The sequence below is a fragment of the Carcharhinus amblyrhynchos genome, chromosome 6 (assembly GCF_965287045.1).
Source record: "Carcharhinus amblyrhynchos chromosome 6, sCarAmb.v2.hapA, whole genome shotgun sequence".
In the NCBI taxonomy this organism is placed as follows: Eukaryota; Metazoa; Chordata; class Chondrichthyes; order Carcharhiniformes; family Carcharhinidae; genus Carcharhinus; species Carcharhinus amblyrhynchos.
Genome location: NC_137329.1, coordinates 75017506 through 75036267, shown reverse-complemented (window position 1 = coordinate 75036267; position 18762 = coordinate 75017506). Strand labels below are relative to the sequence as shown.

At 44.3% G+C, this 18762-nt stretch overlaps 1 protein-coding gene across 1 annotated transcript in view; it reads right to left on the bottom strand.

The window, feature by feature from the left end:
- The window catches only part of tmtc1 (transmembrane O-mannosyltransferase targeting cadherins 1), a 177065-nt gene that overhangs the window by 127828 nt on the left and 30475 nt on the right, over positions 1-18762 (bottom strand). The window contains exons 3-4 of the mRNA XM_080190684.1: positions 13878-13951; positions 12957-13133 (exon numbers count right to left, since the gene is read on the bottom strand). Of these exons, the coding sequence (XP_080046810.1) occupies positions 12957-13133; positions 13878-13951 (251 nt within the window). The remainder of the gene's footprint in view (positions 1-12956; positions 13134-13877; positions 13952-18762) is intronic.

Sequence of the window (18762 nt, the reverse complement as noted above, 5' to 3'; positions counted from 1 at the left end):
ACAGAAGCTTTACTTAATAACCAATCCATTATTACAATCTCGTAAGATCTCCTCACATATAACAGAGTTCCTTTAAACATCCCTCTGTTTTTACATCCTACCCTCCAAGTTGTCTCTTTGTTTATTCTCCACAACCTATTCTCTCTTTCTGCATTTGGCAGTCGTTTACTCACTGTGATGTTCACTTGCCTTTTTATAACTCGGCCATTTCCAAAGCAAAGCTCACAGTTCCTTGTTTTCTTACTCTTCAACACCAACTTTCATTTATATAACCCCACTAACATAGTAAAACGCCAAAGCACTCCAAGCACACAGGAGATATTAGGGCAGATGGTTAAAGGCTTGGCTTTCAGGAACATCTTAAATGAGTAGAGAGAGGTTAAAAAGATGGGGAGAGATTTAGGGAGAAAATTGCAGAGCTTAAGGCCTTGTCACCTAAGCACCATTAACAGAGCAATTAAAATTGGTGGATACTCAAGAGGCTGGAACTGGAGGACTGCCAAGATCTCAGGAAGCCAGATGGTTTGTAGGAGATTGCAGAGATAGTGAGAGGTGAGGCCATGAAGAAATGTAAAAACAAGGGCAAGAAGTTTAAAATCATGGATTTACCACACTGGGAGCCAATATATGTCAGGAGACACAGGTGATAGTTAAACAGGACTTAGTGCAAATTAGGACACACGCAGCAGAGATTTGGATATCAAAGTGTAGAAAGGGTATAAAGTGGAAAATGAGCCAGGAGTGCATTGGAAAGACCTTGTCTTAGCGGTAACAGTTCTATGAAATTATGCTTTCCATTGTCACCAGAGCATCCAAGCAAATCCCCAGGTATTCTTTTTTGTATAAGCCAGTGATTTTTTTGCCCATCCTTAAATGCTCTTGGCACATTTTCAAAGGGTAGTTAAGAGTCAACCACACCGCTGAGAGTCTGGAGTCACATGTAGCCTAGACCAGGTAAGGATGGCAGATTTTCTTCCCTCAAGGGCATTAATGAACCAAATGGGTTTTTATGGCAATCCATGAAAGCTTCGCAGTCACTATTACTGAAACCAGCTTTCAATTCCATGTTTTATTAACAGAATTTAAATTTCACCTCTGATGTGGTGGGATTTAAACACTTGTCCCCAAGACATTAGCCTGGGCCCCTGGATTTAAGTGAAAGGTTATGGAATAGAGGTATTGTCACTGGGCTAATAATCCATAGACCCAGGATAACACTCTGGGGACCAAGGTTCAGATCCCACTATGGTAGATGGTGAAACCTAATTCTGAATTAAATAAAAAACTGGAATTAATAGTCAAATGGCCATTATAATTGCTGTAGGAGCCTATGTGGTTCACTAATGTGCTTTAGGGAAGGAAATCTGCCATCCTTATCTGGTCTGGCGTACCTGGGATTCCAGACCCTCAGCAATGTGGTTGACTCTTAACTGCCCTCTGAAATGGAGCAGCATGACACTCCGTTCAAGGGCAATAGGAGTAGGCAATAAATACCAGACGGTGATGCCCACATCCCATGAATGAATCTTTAAAAACTGCAACTCCACATTATCCCTACGCCACTGTCTTTACCACATGTATGTGTGGGTATCCCTTGTTTTAATAGTTCTTATTCTGGTATGCTTGGTGACCAGGGAGGAAATCCATCAATTAATTTTAGATTTTTTTTCCCTCAAATTGAGAAATGATTTGGTGAGAGAAACCATTCTGAAACACTGTACCAGATAATAGCAAAGTACTTTTTAACTGCACTATTTTCTTGGGAGGTGCTGAGCATGAAAAGAGAGTTCAACCACACTATGTGCTATTGTGTGTCAATCGGTTCCTTTTTGCGGGATTGCTTCCTTCTGTACAAAGATAAAGCAAAAGGAAACATCAGACTTTCTCGCTGCTGTGTTCATAGTAAATCACTTTTTCTCCCCGAATTGTCAGACACATTGATAAAGAGTGGCTTAGTTGAGCAAGGCCCAAGAGTGCTGTCATGGAAACCTGAGTAACAAATCACTGACATCATGAGGAGAAGCACGTGGGCTTGAAGAAGAAAATGGGAGAGGGGGCAAAATATTAACCCGGATAAGAGGGTAACCTTTTCCAGATTACCTTCGTGAAGGAACCAGCATTTGCCAGCTTAAGTGCTCCTACTTATACCTCCCACTTGGAATCTGTTTCTTGTTATCCCAGTCCATCAGCTTGACAAAAAACAGTGCCACTGCAACAGGAACTATATATTAGTGAAAAGCCCAATGCCAAAATATTTTAGTAAGGAAAAGCAAACAGAGCCTTAAGGAACAACACTGGCTATTCGCCAACTCTCTGGGACCTCCTTTGTGATATGGAGATGCCGGCGTTGGACTTGTGTAAGCACAGTAAGTCTCACAACACCAAGTTAAAGTCCAACAGGTTTATTTGGCAGCTGCTAAATAAACCTGTTGGACTTTAACCTGGTGTTGTGAGACTTCTTACTGTACCTTTCCTGTAGCCAGTAAGGATACAAAGATTTCTCTCAAGGTCCCAACAATTTCCTCCCTTGCCTCTCTCAGTACTCTGGGGTACATCCCATCAAGCCCTGGGGGCTTAGAGTCACAGAGGTTTACATCATGGAAACAGGCTCTTTGGCCCAACTTGTCCATGCCGCCTTTTTTTTTTAAAAAAAAGCACCTAAGCTAATCCCCATTGCCCGCCTTTGGCCCATATCCGTCTATACCCATTGTACCCATGTAACTATCTAAATGCTTTTTAAAGGACAACATTGTACTCGCCTCTACTACTACCTTTGGTAGCTTGTTCCAGACACACACAACCCACTGTGAAAAAATTGCCCTTCTGGACACTTCTGTATCTCTCCCCTCTCATGTTAAACCTATGCCCTCTAGTTTTAGACTTCCCTACCTTTGGGAAAAGATACTGACTGACTTTGGGAAAAGATACTGACTGACTTTGGGAAAAGATACTGACTGACTTTGGGAAAAGATACTGACTGACTTTGGGAAAAGATACTGACTGACTTTGGGAAAAGATACTGACTATACCCCTCATTATTTTATAGACCTCTATAACATCACCCTTCAGTCTCTTACACTCCGGAGAAAAAAGTCCCAGTCTATCCAGCCTCTCCTTACAACTCAATCCATCAAGTCCCAATAGCATTCTAGTAAATCTTTTCTGCACTCTTTCTAATAATATCCTTTCTACAATAGGGTGACCAGAATTGCATACAATATTCCAAGTGTGACCTTACCAATGTCGTGTACAACTTCAACAAGACATTCCAACTCCTGTATTCAATGTTCTGACCGATGAAACCAAACGTGCCGAATGCCTTCTTCATCACTCTGTCCACCTGTGACCCCACTTTCAAGGAGCATGAACATGTACTCCTAGATCTCTCTTCTGTAACTCTCCCCTACGCCCTACCATTAATTGAGTAAATCCTGCCCTGGTGCAAGCTACCAAAATGCATCACCTCACTTTTGTCCAAATTAAACTCCATCTGCCATTTGTCAGCCCACTGGCCCAACTGATCAAGATCCGGTTGTAATTGGAGATAACTTTCTTCACTGTCCACTATGCCACCGATCTTAGTGTCATCTGCAAACTTACTAATCGTGCCTCCTATGTTCTCATTCAAATTATTAATATAAATGACAAATAACAGTGGACCCAGCACTGATCCCTGAGGCACACTGCTCGTCACAGGCCTCCAATTTGAAAAACAATTCTCTACAACCTTCTGTCAAGAAGCCAATTTTGTATCCATTTAGCTACCTCACCCTGGATCCCACGAGATTTAACCTTATGCAACAATCTACAAGACTTGTTTACCTTAATATTTCTCCTCCTCCTTCTTGATCGATCTCAACTCAAATTATCTACACACCCTTTCCCAAACTCATCATCCACCAAGTCTTTCTCTTTGGCGATACTGACACAAAGTGCTCATTTAATACCGCACCCATTTCCTCTGGCTCCACACATAGATTCCCTCCTCTGTCCTTGAGTGGGCCAACCCTCTCCCTGGCTACCCTTGGGTTGCTCCTCATATATGTATAAAAAACCTTGGGATTTTCCTTAATCCTGCTGGCCAATGACTTTTTGTGACCCTACAGTAAAGAACACAAGTTCAACTCCCACCATAAAAGCCTGACAATCTGAATTCATTTTAAACAGAGAGTTTGTAAAAAAAAATCCAATTGCCCCCATTAGGGAAGCTACCAAGCTTAACTGGTCCGGTCTATACGTAACTCCAGTCTTTCACTACCAAGGTAGTTTGTTCATTTGTATCAAATGGGCAATAAATGCCGGCCTTGCCAGCAGTACCCAGATCCCATGAAAATTCATTTCAGACCCAGCAACAAGAGGGGTAACCATCTTGGCACCAGGATCATCTCAATATTTAAGCTCAAGTTCATAACTCCAGAACCCCACTGCAAACAAGGCCTCCATTCAGCGGCTCATCCAATCTGACAATGAGGCACTCTCTCAGCAAAGCACAGGAGTTTTCAGTCTCCATTTTCTGCTCAAGTGAGACTTGGACCCACAATGTTCTGATCTGGACACAATCGTCGCTGCTGGCGCAGTTAAACTGTCCAGAAAATGCTCCGAATCATCTGGAGTATTCATCCTTCACATTTCCCTTCATAAATCAGAGGAGCTGATAGCCTAGTGGTATTATCACTGGACTAATAATCCAAAAACTCAGCTAATGTTCTGGGGAACCAGTTTCGAATCATGCCACGACAGATGGTGGAATTTGAATTCAATAAATAATGTGGAATTAAGAATCTATTGATCCCATTGCTGGAAAAGCCTATCTGGTTCACTAATGTCCTTTAGGGAAGGAAATCTGCTGTCCTTACCAAATCTGGCCTACATATGACTCCAAAGCAATAGCAATGTGGTTGACTCTCAATTGCCCTCTGAAATGGCCTAGCAAGCCATTCAATTGTATCAGCAGTTCAAGGTGACAGCTCACCACCAACATCAAGGCAACTAGGGAGGGGCAATAAATGCTGGCCAGCCAGTGACACCCATGTCCCACAAGGGAATTGTAAAAAAAATTCACAATGAGGCTTGCAAGTTTGAAATGAACGGGGGCAGGGGATGGGGGGGGGGGTGTGGTGGTGGTGGAATGTGCGAGTGAAAGTGAGGATGTTGGGAACAGAGGAACTGCAGAGCTGCAAAGCTTTGACATGACAACCAAACTGGTACAAATCAAGAGCAATCCCAGCAGGACCATGCTGCCCATGTATATAGATTGAAATTGTGACCAACAAGCTACATCATGCCAATCGTCACTGTTCTTAGACCCACTTGAATGTGGAATTCTAAAACCGATGCTTGAGTAGCTGCACACAAGGAGATTCTGTCAGGCCCTGGGCCGAGAGTCAAAAATATCAAACTCGTATGTCAGAAACTCTGGGCACATTTCCAAGCCTTCAGTACAAGGCTCAGGCAGCACAGAACACAACACTTCTTCAATGTTTGACCTTTCTCTTTTCCCCTTGCAGGGAAACAATCTCTGGCATTTCCCTTACGTCCCTTCTCAACATGGTTATGCGCAGCAGGGAAAAGGCAACAGGGCTTCACAGTAAGGCAATTAACTATCATTAAATCATAATAAGTGTCACGTTTTTGGTATTTAATGTATGTTTAACACTCAGTGGGATGAGTGAGTGTGAAGACAGGTCGTTCTACAGATATGCAGTCTTCAAATCACAGAATTGTGGAATAACGCATCACAGAAGGACATTATTCCATGGTTACAATGTTGGCTTTTTGACAGAGCTATCCAATTAATCCCAGCTCTTGTGCTTTCTCCATAGCTCTGAAAAATGCATTAACTAATTATTCCATTTTCTTTTGAAAATTACCATTGAATCTGCCTCCACCACATTTTCTGAGCGCAGTCTAAGTCACAACAAGCTGCTTCCTGGTCTCGCCCTGGGTTCTTTAGCCAATCACATTAAATACATAACCTCCAGTTGGCCACTGGAGACAGAAATCCTTAGGTGGGGGGTCAGTTAGCTGGATAGCTGGTCAGTGCAACGACAACAGTACGGGTTCAATTTCCGTACTGGCTGAGGTTATTCATAAAGGTCCTGTTTTCTCAACCTTGCCCTCGCCAGTGGTATGGTGACCTTCAGGTTAAAATCACCACCACTCAGCTCTCCCCCTCAAAAGGGAGAGCAGCTTACAGTCAACCCGGACTCTGATGACTTCATTTTTTTATTGACTTAATCATGCCTTTGAGCACTTCTGTCAAATCTTCTCTTAACCCTCTCTGCTCCAAAAACTTCAGCTTTGTATTTTCACTACATGTCTCCGAGTTCCTCAACCCCAGTACCATTCTTGTACCTTTTGTACTCTCCCTGTGGTCTTGACAATGTGTGGTGACCAGGAATGAACACAATACGCCAGCTGAGAGCTAACATGTGTTTTACAGAAGTTGAGCATAACTTTGCTGCTTTGTACTTGACCCCTCCACGAGCAAAGCTGAGAATTCCACATGCCTTGAGGTTTCGGAAGACATTATAGATATATATCTTTCTTTCACTCCAATCGATTGACTGGAGTTCTACATTCAAAGGTGTCTCAGTCTGAGATACAGACTGTTCAGTTTGACTCCTTCAGAGGAGGTCTGAGCTCCATGACAGAGCCAGCATTGTGCAGCTTACTTGCACGTAAACACCAGGCCAAAAATATTGCTTACTGCAAGAATGAGTGGGGCAATCGCTCTCGGCAGCTCCACACAGCACAAGGTGAACAATGCTAACTACGCACAAGCTCCATAAGTGGGAACCAACATGACCACAAAGCACCTTCAACAACGGAAAGCATCTTTCTCTCCCTGGCCAGCACAAGTGGACAGAGTGTTTAAAACAGAATTGAACCGCTGACCTTCCCCAAACATCTGTGAATATTGGATCAATTGTAAATTTGTTTAAAGTTTCTAAAGTTTATTTATTTATTAGTGTCACAAGTAGGCATGAAGTTATTGTGAAAAATCCCCTAGTAGCCACACTCTGGCACCTGTTCGGGTACACCGAGGGAAAACTTAACATGGCCAATGCACCTAAACCAGCCTCCCATGGGAGGAAACCAGAACACCTGGAGGGAACCCACACAGACACAGGAAGAACGTGCAAACTCCACACAGGTAGTGACCCAAGCCAGGAATCGAACCAGGTCTCTGGCATTGAGAAGCAGCAATGCTAACTAATGTGCCAATTTGATAACTAAAAATGATAGATTTATGACAGCTAACAGTATTGTGGGATAAATGGAAAAGATAAATGCTATAACATGGCCATTAAATTGCACACAAGTAAGAAATCTGCTTTTGTGATGTTGACTGAAGGATTAACATTGAGTGGGGCACTGGTGATAACCCTCCTGCTCTTTGTAAGATGCATCCCCCTGACCACACCCTCCCCAATGTCACTACCCAGCAGCAAGGAGGGTTCAAATCCCACTGCAGACAGTTACAACCAGCACCAAATACAGCTCTGGCTCTCAAGGGAGCTGGGTGATACAGAGACACGCAGCGCAGGGAGCTGGGTGATACCCACATCTGGTGAGTGAGAGCTCGGGAGCCTGTAATACCTCTTAGAGTAACTATCTCAATGGCTGGGATTAAAATGGATCTGGTCGCAGACGAAGCAATTCCTGTCAGACCGTTCATTAATCCTCCCAATACATTAAACTGTTCTGCAAACTAAGAGTCCAGAGGTATAAAAAAAAACACTGAGTCAGTAAGATTAACAAGAGGGGTGGCAGGGCCAGGGGCTGGGTATGTGTGCATGTGCAGCACACACATATGGTGACTAGTGGAGTGCCCCAGGGGTCGGTGCTGGGGCCTCAGCTTTTTACCATTTATACAGACGATCTGGAGGAGGGAACCGAGTGTAGAGTGTCGAAATTTGCTGATGACACCAAGATTGGGGGAACGGCAAATTGTGCAGAGGGTGTGGAGAGTCTGCAGAAGGATCTAGATAGGCTGGGCGAATGGGCCAGGAAATGGCAAATGGAATTTAATGTTGGCAAGTGTGAGGTGGTCCACTTTGGTAGGAATAATGGTAGGAAGGATTATTACTTACGGGGTGAAAAACTGCAGCAGGCGACGGTGCAGAGGGACCTCGGGGTCCTTGTGCATGAGTCACAAAAGCCCAGCCTGCAGGTGCAGCAGGTGGTCAGGAAGGCGAATGGGATGCTGGCCTTCATAGCGAGGGGGATTGAATATAAAAGTAGGGAGGTCTTGCTGCAGCTGTATAGGGCATTGGTGAGGCCGCAGCTGGAGTACTGTGTGCAGTTTTGGGCGCCGCACCTGCGCAAAGATATTTTGGCCTTGGAGGGAGTGCAGAGGAGGTTTACTAGGCTGATGCCGGAGTTGAGGGGGTTGAGCTATGAGGAGAGGCTGAATAAACTAGGCTTGTACTCGTTAGAGTTTAGAAGAATGAGGGGAGATCTCATTGAGACGTATAAGATGATGAATGGGATGGATAGGATAGAGGTGGAGAGACTCTTCCCGCTCAAAAAAGACAGTAGGACTAGAGGGCACAGCCTCAAGATAAAGGGGGGGCGGTTTAGAACGGAGTTGAGGAGGAACTTCTTCACTCAAAGGGTGGTGAATCTCTGGAATTCTCTGCCTGTTGAAGTGGTGGAGGCTGCCTCGCTAAATATTTTTAAGACGCGGGTTGATGGGTTTTTGATAAGAGAGGGGATTAAGGGTTATGGGGAGAGGGCGGGAAAGTGGAACTGAGCCACGACAGATCAGCCATGATCTTATTGAATGGCGGGGCAGGCTCGAGGGGCTGGATGGCCTACTCCTGCTCCTATTTCTTATGTTCTTATGTTCTTGTACACACCTCTGGATCCAAATCCTAGCAAAAAGAGTAAATAGAAAGAAAAACTTTTGTTCTTCTCTGACCAACAACAGTTACAAGTACTCAATCCAATGCAATGCTTGACACGGAGTCCACTGGATGGTCGTTACTCAGATAACTGCAACCAACAATGTATAGTCATTTGGTTTTATTTGTCTGTGTATGCAAATATATTTTCAGTATCACCTCTCCACCACAGTAACAAGACGCAGCCTCCTGACTACCCTTTCTCAATCAATTTTAAGAAGCTGGGCATTTATCAAAGGAGTAGAAGAGGAGTTGACTGCTCAGGAAGTGTAGATAGGCATCTACCATCAAACCTCACTGCTGCAGTCAAAACCTTGGAGAGGTTAAAAAGGGAGGCAGAGAAAGTTGACCTTTCGGCACCAACAAGAAAGCAATATCATTCTGAGGTAAAAGCAAAGTACTGTGGATGAAGGAATCTGAAACCAAAACAGAAAACGCTGGAAAATCTCAGCAGATCTGGCAGCATCTTGAGGAGAGAAGAAAAGAGTTGACGTTTCGAATTCAGGTGACTCTTTGCTTTGAGAAAGGGTCATCTGGACTCAAAACATCAGCTCTTTTTTCTCTTAGTCTGAGGTAATTGGATATGGCTGAGAAAAAGATTACTGGGACAAAATTCAGCTCCAGTTGAATGACAGTGTTGAGCAGAGATGATGGCGAACAGGTGATGGGAACATCACGTACCAATCCAGACGGGAGCATCGCTCTTCTTCAAGCGCCAGAATAAATCCACCCCTTAAAATTGCAGGAATGTGAAAACACATCCAACTGAAGCCATGGTCCTGCAGTCATCATTTTTGCATTGTAACAACTCGCACAAACCTGGTGTGGTATCCATCAATTTACATCAGACCAGACATGATGCAAGGCAAACTCAGAGGGGTGGAGAGCTTCGGAAACCATAGGTCCCAAGTCACCTACTGTTACTCAATAGGGCTACCACAACTGGGAGCAATCCAGGATCCTATACTGCAAACACCTCGACCGGTAGAGTTGCTCAGAGCGCATCCAGCAGCTGGTTGCTAATGGCACCTGAGCAAGCAGCTACAGCGGAAATATATCTTGGGAATTTAACTTGGCCGTTGTCCTCTCATTCTGATCTCAGGTCAGCAACGTGCAATGTACTAGCAAGATCATAGCATCCCGACAGTGCAGAAAGAAGCCATTCAGCCTACTGAGTTTACACCGCCCAAAATCCCACTCAGACCCTATCCCCGTAACCTCATGTATTTACCCTGCTAATCCCCTGACACCAGGGGCAATTTACTGTGGCTATTCAACCTAACCCATACATCTTTGGAATGCGGAAGGAAACTAGAGCACCGGGGGAAACACAGGGAGAATGTGCAAACTCCACACAGACAGTGACCCAAAGTCAGAACTGAACCTGGGACCTTGGCTCTGTAAGGCAGCAGCGCTAACCACTGTGCCACCGTGTCACCCTGCCTTTATTGCAGACTCTGAAATATAGCTGGGGTAGAACACTGACAAAGCAGCCACTGATGAATCAATTCAGCACTCAGACCTAGTAGGTGACAACAGACAATTTCAACCAAGGAAGCTATCATTATAATTTACCCATTTCACAACGGGGTGAGACTCTAATTGGCAACCATTTCTGAAAGGCAACAGGATGACATTACTAACTGGCAGGACCCATGCAGTCAGTCATTCTCGATGCTGCATGCAGTGTTTTATTCAGGGCGACAGGAATTCACAGAAAAGAATTGAATCATCACACCTTTGACTGAATTCATCCTATTGCCACCTGCTGGAACTGAGAGCTCTTTTGTTTCAGAAAATAAAGTTGTCAAGGTTGGAAGCTTTCAAAATTGTGAAGGGAACTCTCAAATTTGATGCAGGCAAATGGTTAATATTGGTCAAAAAAATACCCGAGTTAAAAGTGAGAGAGGAGTAAGAGGCAGAGTGAGGTAGAAGGAAATGGAATGTTCTGGTGACAGGAGAGAAGACATTGAGGGCTATGTTCAGAAAGTGTGTACAGGAGATTGACTCAAGGCAAAAAGAAAAACAGCCTTGTTAGGCCAGACCGTCTTTGCTCATCCCTAAAAGTTATTAAGTCAGATGTTGTTTAAGGAGACAACATATTAACACAGTGGTTAGCGCTGCTGCCTCACAGTGCCAGGGACCCAGGTTCAATTGTGGCCTCGGGTGACTGTTTGTGTGGAGTTTACACATTCTCCCAGCGTCTGCGTGGGTTTCCTCCAGGTGCCTTAATTTGTTCCCACACTTCACAAAGATGTGCAGGTTAGATCGATTGTCCTAAAATTTCCTCTTAGTGTCAGGGTTAGCAGGGTAAATACATGGTGTTATGAGACAGGGCCTGCGTGGGATTGTTGTCAGTGCAGGCTTGATGGGCCAAATGGCCTCTTTCTTTACTGGTTCATTAACAACCCAAGATGTGCCAGCCATAAAGAACTGTCACGAAAGGGTTTCCAGACAACACAAGGCACTCGGGTGGTTATAGGACCATCAAGATGTCAGCATGTGCTCAGAAATAATCAAAGAGCCAGAACAGATTCTGGTGAAGACTAAATTACTCAAAAGCAGCAAGATCCGCCATCTCCCTTGAATCAACACTTTCACAGTGCACTGCTGAAAAAGAGATATGTCAAAGCTTTTTGTCTTGCTCTCATCAGGACATCCATCAGAACACTACACAAGAATGCCTGTAGAAGAGTAGGGCGTACACTTAGAATTGTTCCATTTATAGATATTGGAAGAAAAGTAAACCTGGAATGTAGCATAGATATTTGTTCCATCATAGTGTATACTAGATAAACATTGACTGCACACTCACATCTGGGACCACAGGTTACATTCTCAGTTCTTGCCCATTGACACGGTAAACAACGATAGCTGTACAGACATCTCCAGCCAGAGCTTTGTTCTCTAATATCCTTAATTAAGTTATTAAAAATTGCCTGCTCTAGATTAAACAAAGAGATTGATTGTGACAAATTGTCAGCAACACAAATATTGCTCCATCATTGAAATGGAGAAAGCGAATGAGATAGACTGTGGATTTCTTTTCCTGTGTTATTCCTTGACATTGGAGCCAGAAATAAATGGTGTGGATCCTGACAAATGCAGTGTGTTTCAGCAAATGGTACAACATTATTCAAAGTTATAATGAATTTGCATTCAGTAAATGAAAGACGATTCCTATCCTGGCTCCAGTTTGCTTTGCGGAATCTCTATTGCAGTTGCTCAGTCAATGACATTCAATTTTGTGGGCAGCACCGTGGCACAGTGATGAGCACTCCTGTCCCATAGCGCCAGGGAGCAGGTTCAATTCCAGCCTTGGCTGACTGTGTGGATTTCCTCCCACAGTCCAAAGATGTGCAGGTTAGGCAGATTGGCCATGGTAAATGGCCCCTTAGTGTCAGGGAAATTAGCAGGGGAAATGTGTGGGTGGGGTTATGGGGATAGAGCCTGGTTGGGATCATTGTTGGTGCAGGCTCAATGGCCACGCTAAATTGCCCCTTAGTATCCAAAGATGTGCAGGTGAGGTGGCTTGGCCATGCTAAATTGCCCCTTAGTGTCCAAAGATGTGCAGGTTAGATGGACTGGCCATGGTAAATTCATGGGGTTATGGGACTAGGGCAGGGAGTTGGGCCTGGGTAAGATGCTCTTTGAGGGTTAATGCAGACTTGACGGGTCGAAAAGCCTTTTTCTGCACTGGAGAGATTCTATGGATTCTAAGGAAGAATTTCTTCATTCAAAGGGTGGTGAATCTCTGGAATTCTCTGCCCGTTGAAGTGGTGGAGGCTGCCTCGCTTAAAATTTTTAAGACGCGGGTTGATGGGTTTTTGATAAGAGAGGGGATTAAGGGTTATGGGGAGAGGGCGGGAATGTGGAACTGAGCCATGACAGATCAGCCATGATCTTATTGAATGGCAGGGCAGGCTCAAAAGGCTAGATGGCCTACTCCTGCTCCTATTTCTTATGTGCTTATAATAAGCATCTTTTTTTCTTAAAAAACAAAGAAATTATCTGGTTCATGTTATTAAGAAGCTCATTAGTACTTACATCAGAAGTCTGTCAGAGCACAGAACAAAAAGGTCATAGATAAGACACACTCCAAAGACAGTGATTCCCGTCTCTTTCACCAGCATCGCACAGGTACCCAGGAAAAGGCTCAGCAACAGGAAGAATGGAGAGCTGGTGGGGGGAAAATATTTCCCAATATAGCTACAGTTCACACTCCTGCAAAGAACAGAAAGATTTTCAGACACCCGGTGCAATAGTTCCATTTATTCATCGTTACCATACCTTATTCAGTACCATAGTAAAGCAAAAAAGAACACTTACAGATGCTGGAGAAACCATTTTGTAATTGGGAATTTGAGCACTGCTAGAAAATGTGAGGAAATTCGTTTTTACCCAGAGGGTGGTGACGGTTTGTAATGCGCTGCCTGGGAAGGTGGTAGAGGCAAGTTGCCTCACGTCCTTTAAAAGGTATCTGGATGAGCACTTGGCAAATCATAACATTCAGGGCTATGGACCAAGTGCTGGCAGATGGGAGGGTGGATGGGAGTTCAGGTGTTTCTAATGTGTTGGTGCAGACTCGATGGGCCGAAGGGCCTCTTCTGCACTGTACAATTCTATCAGTTAATCCCATCTAAAATGCTGACCATCACCAGGCGATTTTCAGATGTGTTCCGTGACCTCCATTGCTCAAACCGATGGGAGCTTTAACGATTCGCCTCACTCCTGTTCGGGGCCAGAGGTGTTCCAGTGATTCCTGGTGTATTCTGAGGATTAATCTTTAGAATACTCAATGTGATTTCATATCAAAAATCTCATAGAATTCAAAATTATCAGCCACTGCCAGGAGAGATAGTTAAAAATAAAATCTGAAACAAGCAAAAAATAAAGGTCTCTTTATATTGAAACAAAATCCTTCAGTGATTCGTTAATTTAATGGAGAAATGACACATTAGTACATACCTTAGATAGGAGAGAAAAGCCAATAGGAAGAGGACACATGCTAACACATCGGCTCGACCCACAATCCCCGTCACCTGCAGAAACAAGAATCACAGACATGAGAACACATCCACAACATCAAAATACTGCCACAGGAAAGGGGCTCATCTCCTCTCCCATATCCTCCCACAGCCCTCCTGACAACTTGGAACAATCCCACTATCAGCTGCAGGTCCCCAGAACCTCTTCACCCATGAACTTGGGCAAGGCCAAGCAAGGCCACCCAAGTGAAAGTCCTGTCTCAAAAATCTGAGGAGCTCTCCAAAGGGACACAGACAGGTTAAGTGAGAAAGTGAGCCAAAATACGGCAGATGATAATGCGAGAACATGTGAGATCGTTCACTTTGGTAGAAAGAACGGAACAACAGAGTATTGCTTCAATAGAGAGACACTACAGAATGTGGAGGGATCTGGGTGTTCTTGCACATGAATCAATGTGTAGGCACAGCAAGAAATTGAGAAGGCAAATGGAATCTTGGCCCTTATAGCAGTGAGGTGAGAGCACAAGAGTAGAGAAGTCTTGCTACATCTGTACAGGATGCTGGTGAGACCACATCCAGAAAACTGCGAAGAGTTTTGATCTCCTTACTTGAGGAGGAGACAGTTGCATTGAAAACACTTCAGAGGAGGTTCACCAGGCTGATTCCAGGGATGAAGGGCTGTCTTACAAGGAAAGATTGAGTAGGTTGGGCCAACACTCATTGGAATTTAAAGAATGAGAGATGATCTTATTAAAACGTAAAAAGATTCTAAGATTCTATTCGACTGCATAGATACCGAGAGGTTGTTTCCCTTCAGGGGAGAATCTAGAACTGAGGGACACAGCCGCAGAATAAGAGATCTGACATTTCAGATAGAGGCGAGAAAAATCTTTTTCACAATGTCATCAATCTTCAGAACTCTCTTCCCTAGTAAGTAATGAAGGCTGGGTCACTGAACACGCTCAAGAGCAAATTAGAAAGATTATTGATCTATAAGGGAATCAAAGATTATTGGAAAGAGGGGAATGGGGAGAGGGGATCAGGCCGAGGGGCTGAATGGCCTGCTCTTGCTTATGTTCTTACCTCCCAGTGTTCACAAAATGTGAGCAGAGTAGGAGAGGAATCTTTGACTCATTCATTCTCATCTCCCCACTCTACTCCCCACAGTTGATGGCCTTTGGCATTAACTGGCTCAGAAGATTCATGTGGGTTCATGTCTCACTCCAATGGCTGGATTTTACAGGGCGATTGACCACTACTAGACTGGAGGTGGGACTTCTGCCCTTCAGGGACAGGGATTCCCACCTCAGACAGCTGCCAGCCAAACAGAGGCCAGAAGTTCCCCAGTGCTTGGTGTGGTGGTCAAGAGATAAACTATGTGGATCACAACTTTATAACGGTTGGTAGGTCTCGCAAGGAGGATGGGAGGACTGGGTTTGAGAGAACATGGGAGGGGGGAAAGAACTTGTTGGAGTAAGACCACGAGGAGTCCCTCTAATGGAATCAGTTAGCTATAAAAGAAGGACCCCCCTCTGCCTTCCACCAGCCTGTGCAGGGAAACTGACTGGGTTGGTCACTTGGGCACGGGCCATTCCAGCAGCTAGTTAACATCTGTCAGAGTGGGATGAAGCCATCAAGTTGGCATTAATTATTCAATTAAGGGCCTCAACTGTCCGTTTGACAACCACCTTGGCAGCAGTAAACTGCAGTGGGTGCAGGAGCAGACAGGTAGGCTGCATACTGGATTTTATGTGCCCGCCCCTGCCATCACCACCAGCACCCCCTTCCTCACCATCACCACCTGTCCCCCACCCCCCACCCATCCTGCACCCCGCCCCCAACCTTCAAACCCACCACCAGCAGGTGAATTATAATTCAGCCTCACAGAGACATGGACACAAAATCCAGGCTGGCAATCCAGTGCAGTACAAAGGCAGTCAAAGACGCAGTAACCAGATACTCTCTGTCATCCCATTAAATGGCACTATTTGAGCAGAAGGACAGTTCTTCCCAATGTCCAACACCGATCCCTCAACCAATAGCAACAACATAGATTACCTGGTCATTTATCACATTGTTGCTTATGAGAGTTTGCTGTATGCAAATTGGCTGCTGTGTACCTTAATCAACAGTGACAATATTTCAAAAAATACTTCTATTGACTGTACAGCATTTTGGGATGTCCTGAGAATGTGAAAGGTGCTATAAAAATGTGCATGTGTCTTTCTTTTTAATGGAAGTGCCCTAAAGATCCATTCTCAGCTCTGACTAATTAAGAACTGACATGAGAATGAAACCAAACACCTAGTGTTGAGATGAGACTCAATGACATACCTTGCTGGGCATTTTCTTACTAAGCCAGTGGGGCATGGCTTGAGGGGAAGAAAGAACTCAACCAAGAAAATATTGCTACTTCACTAAAAAAGTCTTACGTCAATTATTCTTTGTCTCTCTCTATATCATCTCACCTCCTCATGCCTGGTCAAGACAAGTGCAAGAAAGCTTCGTTAAATGGGCATTAAAATGCACGGGGGTAATTTGTATAAATTAATGTTCAGTTGGATGGGAAATAATCAAGAAAAATGGATGTTAAAATTTACGGGGAATCATTTGCAATTGCTAAGCTATGATAACATGGCATATTCATCCAGCTTAATTCCATCAGTAACACAATCACATGAAGTGCTACTGCAAGAGCTTGATCCATTTCTGCTACTCACTGAACTAATAAATTAATTACAATCACAGCACTTGCAAAGCACAAGAAGGTTCTTTCCTGGCTGAAGCTCTCTGAAATTGCTCTGATACTGTACTTTGTGGGAAGCAGTCTTGATGAGAAGCGTCTGAGAGAGGGAGGCACAGCCAAGATGTAAAATGCCTGAACCCTCTGGGAAAGATGAGACGGGCAGCCACATGAAAACGACTGAAAGATGAGGTACAAAGCGAAAGGTTGGAAAGCCAGCTCTTATAGAAAATTAAATCCAAGTTGCTCAAGCTCAGCACTGAAAGAAATGCACTGCCAGAGTCAACACCTTTACATAAAGCAAAAACAAATCAATTCAACTTTCAGCAACGCAGTTGTTAGCTTATCTGTACACTGAACCACGTTATTTTCCTGAGGGAAGGACGTTAACGTGATATTCAATATACATGAAAAGCTTGTGTTATGTGTATGGTGTTTTACAGCACAGAAAGAAAAGACCTATCGACCCATCACGTTCAAGTGTGAGCGTCAGGCGCACCACAACAGTATTCGGGATTGGGTGGGTTAAAAGTTGGCCTTTCATCTTTGACATCTGACATTAAAACCAGCCCAGAGTAAAAGCCTCCTCGCTACTGACTGAAATGGCCTTACATGAAATAACTTAGTGAAGCCTCAACCCAGTCCTCATGGACATATTCCTGACTGGCAACGTCATAGAGCAACGGCTGGTATGGGAAATGGAAAAAATAAACAGTCACACTGCTCCAGCGGCGTGTGTTTTATTGAGATGAATTGTTGGGCCAAGTGACAAGAAACTTTATTCTGTAACTGCCTTTGCTTATATCTGACCTGGGAATGTTTAATGGCTGAAATTGGAAGGGTCTCATTCACTGGCACGACCATTGCTCACTCACCTTAGCAAGTGCAAAGTATAAAGGGGATATGATATAATTTTCCACTATAGCTTCAAGATATTGCTCCCACAGTGGGGTCATCAAACTTTGGTTCCTTCTGGTTGCTGGCAATTTTCATGACAATGATTTTGATAACAGTGACTGTCCTGTTGCTGATGGTGTTTGGGCTAAGATTGTCCAGGGGTATTGATCAAAGCCAAGAAAAAGTCAGAAGGCATCATACAGATACAATTCCCTAAAAGTGGCATCACAGGTAGATAGGGTAGTAAAGAGTGCTTTTGGTACACTGGCCTTTTATACTCAATACTTTGATTTATAGAGTTGGAATGTTATGGTGAGGTTGTATAAGACATTGGTGAGGCTGAATTTAGAGTATTGTGTGGAGTTTTGGTCACCTACTTACAGGAAGGATATTAGTAAGGTTGAACGAGTGCAGAGAAGGTTCACAAGGATGTTGCCAGGACTTGAGAAACTGAGTTACAGAGAAAGGTTGAATAGGTTCGGACTTTATTCCCTGAAGCGTAGAAGAATGAGGGGAAATTTGATAGAGGTGTATAAAATTATGATAGGTATAGGTACAGTGAATGCAAGCAGGCCTTTTCCACTAAGGCTAGGATAGAAAAAAACTAGAGGACATGGGTTAAGCATGAAGGGGGAAAAGTTTAAAGGGAATATTGGCTGGGGGGGGGGGGGGGGGGGGGGGGGGTTCTTATACGTCTCAATGAGATCTCCCCTCATTCTTCTAAACTCTAACGAGTACAAGCCTAGTATATTCAGCCTCTCCTCATAGCTCAACCCCCTCAACTCCAGCATCAGCCTAGTAAACCTCCTCTGCACCCCCTCCAAGGCCAAAATATCCTTGCGTAAGTACGGCGCCCAAAACTGCACACAGTACTCCAGCTGCGGCCTCACCAATGCCCTATACAGCTGCAGCAAGACCTCCCTACTTTTATATTCAATCCCCCTCGCTATGAAGGCCAGCATCCCATTTGCCTTCCTGACCACCCGCTGCATCTGCAAGCTGGGTTTTTGCGACTCATGCACAAGGACTCCAAGGGCCCTCTGCACCATCGCCTGCTGCAGTTTTTCGCCACGTAAGTAATAATCCTTCCTACCATTATTCCTACCAAAGTGGACCACCTTGCACTTGCCAACATTAAATTCCATTTGCCATTTCCTGGCCCATTCGCCCAGCCTATCTAGATCCTTCTGCAGACTCTCCACACCCTCCGCACAATTTGCCGTTC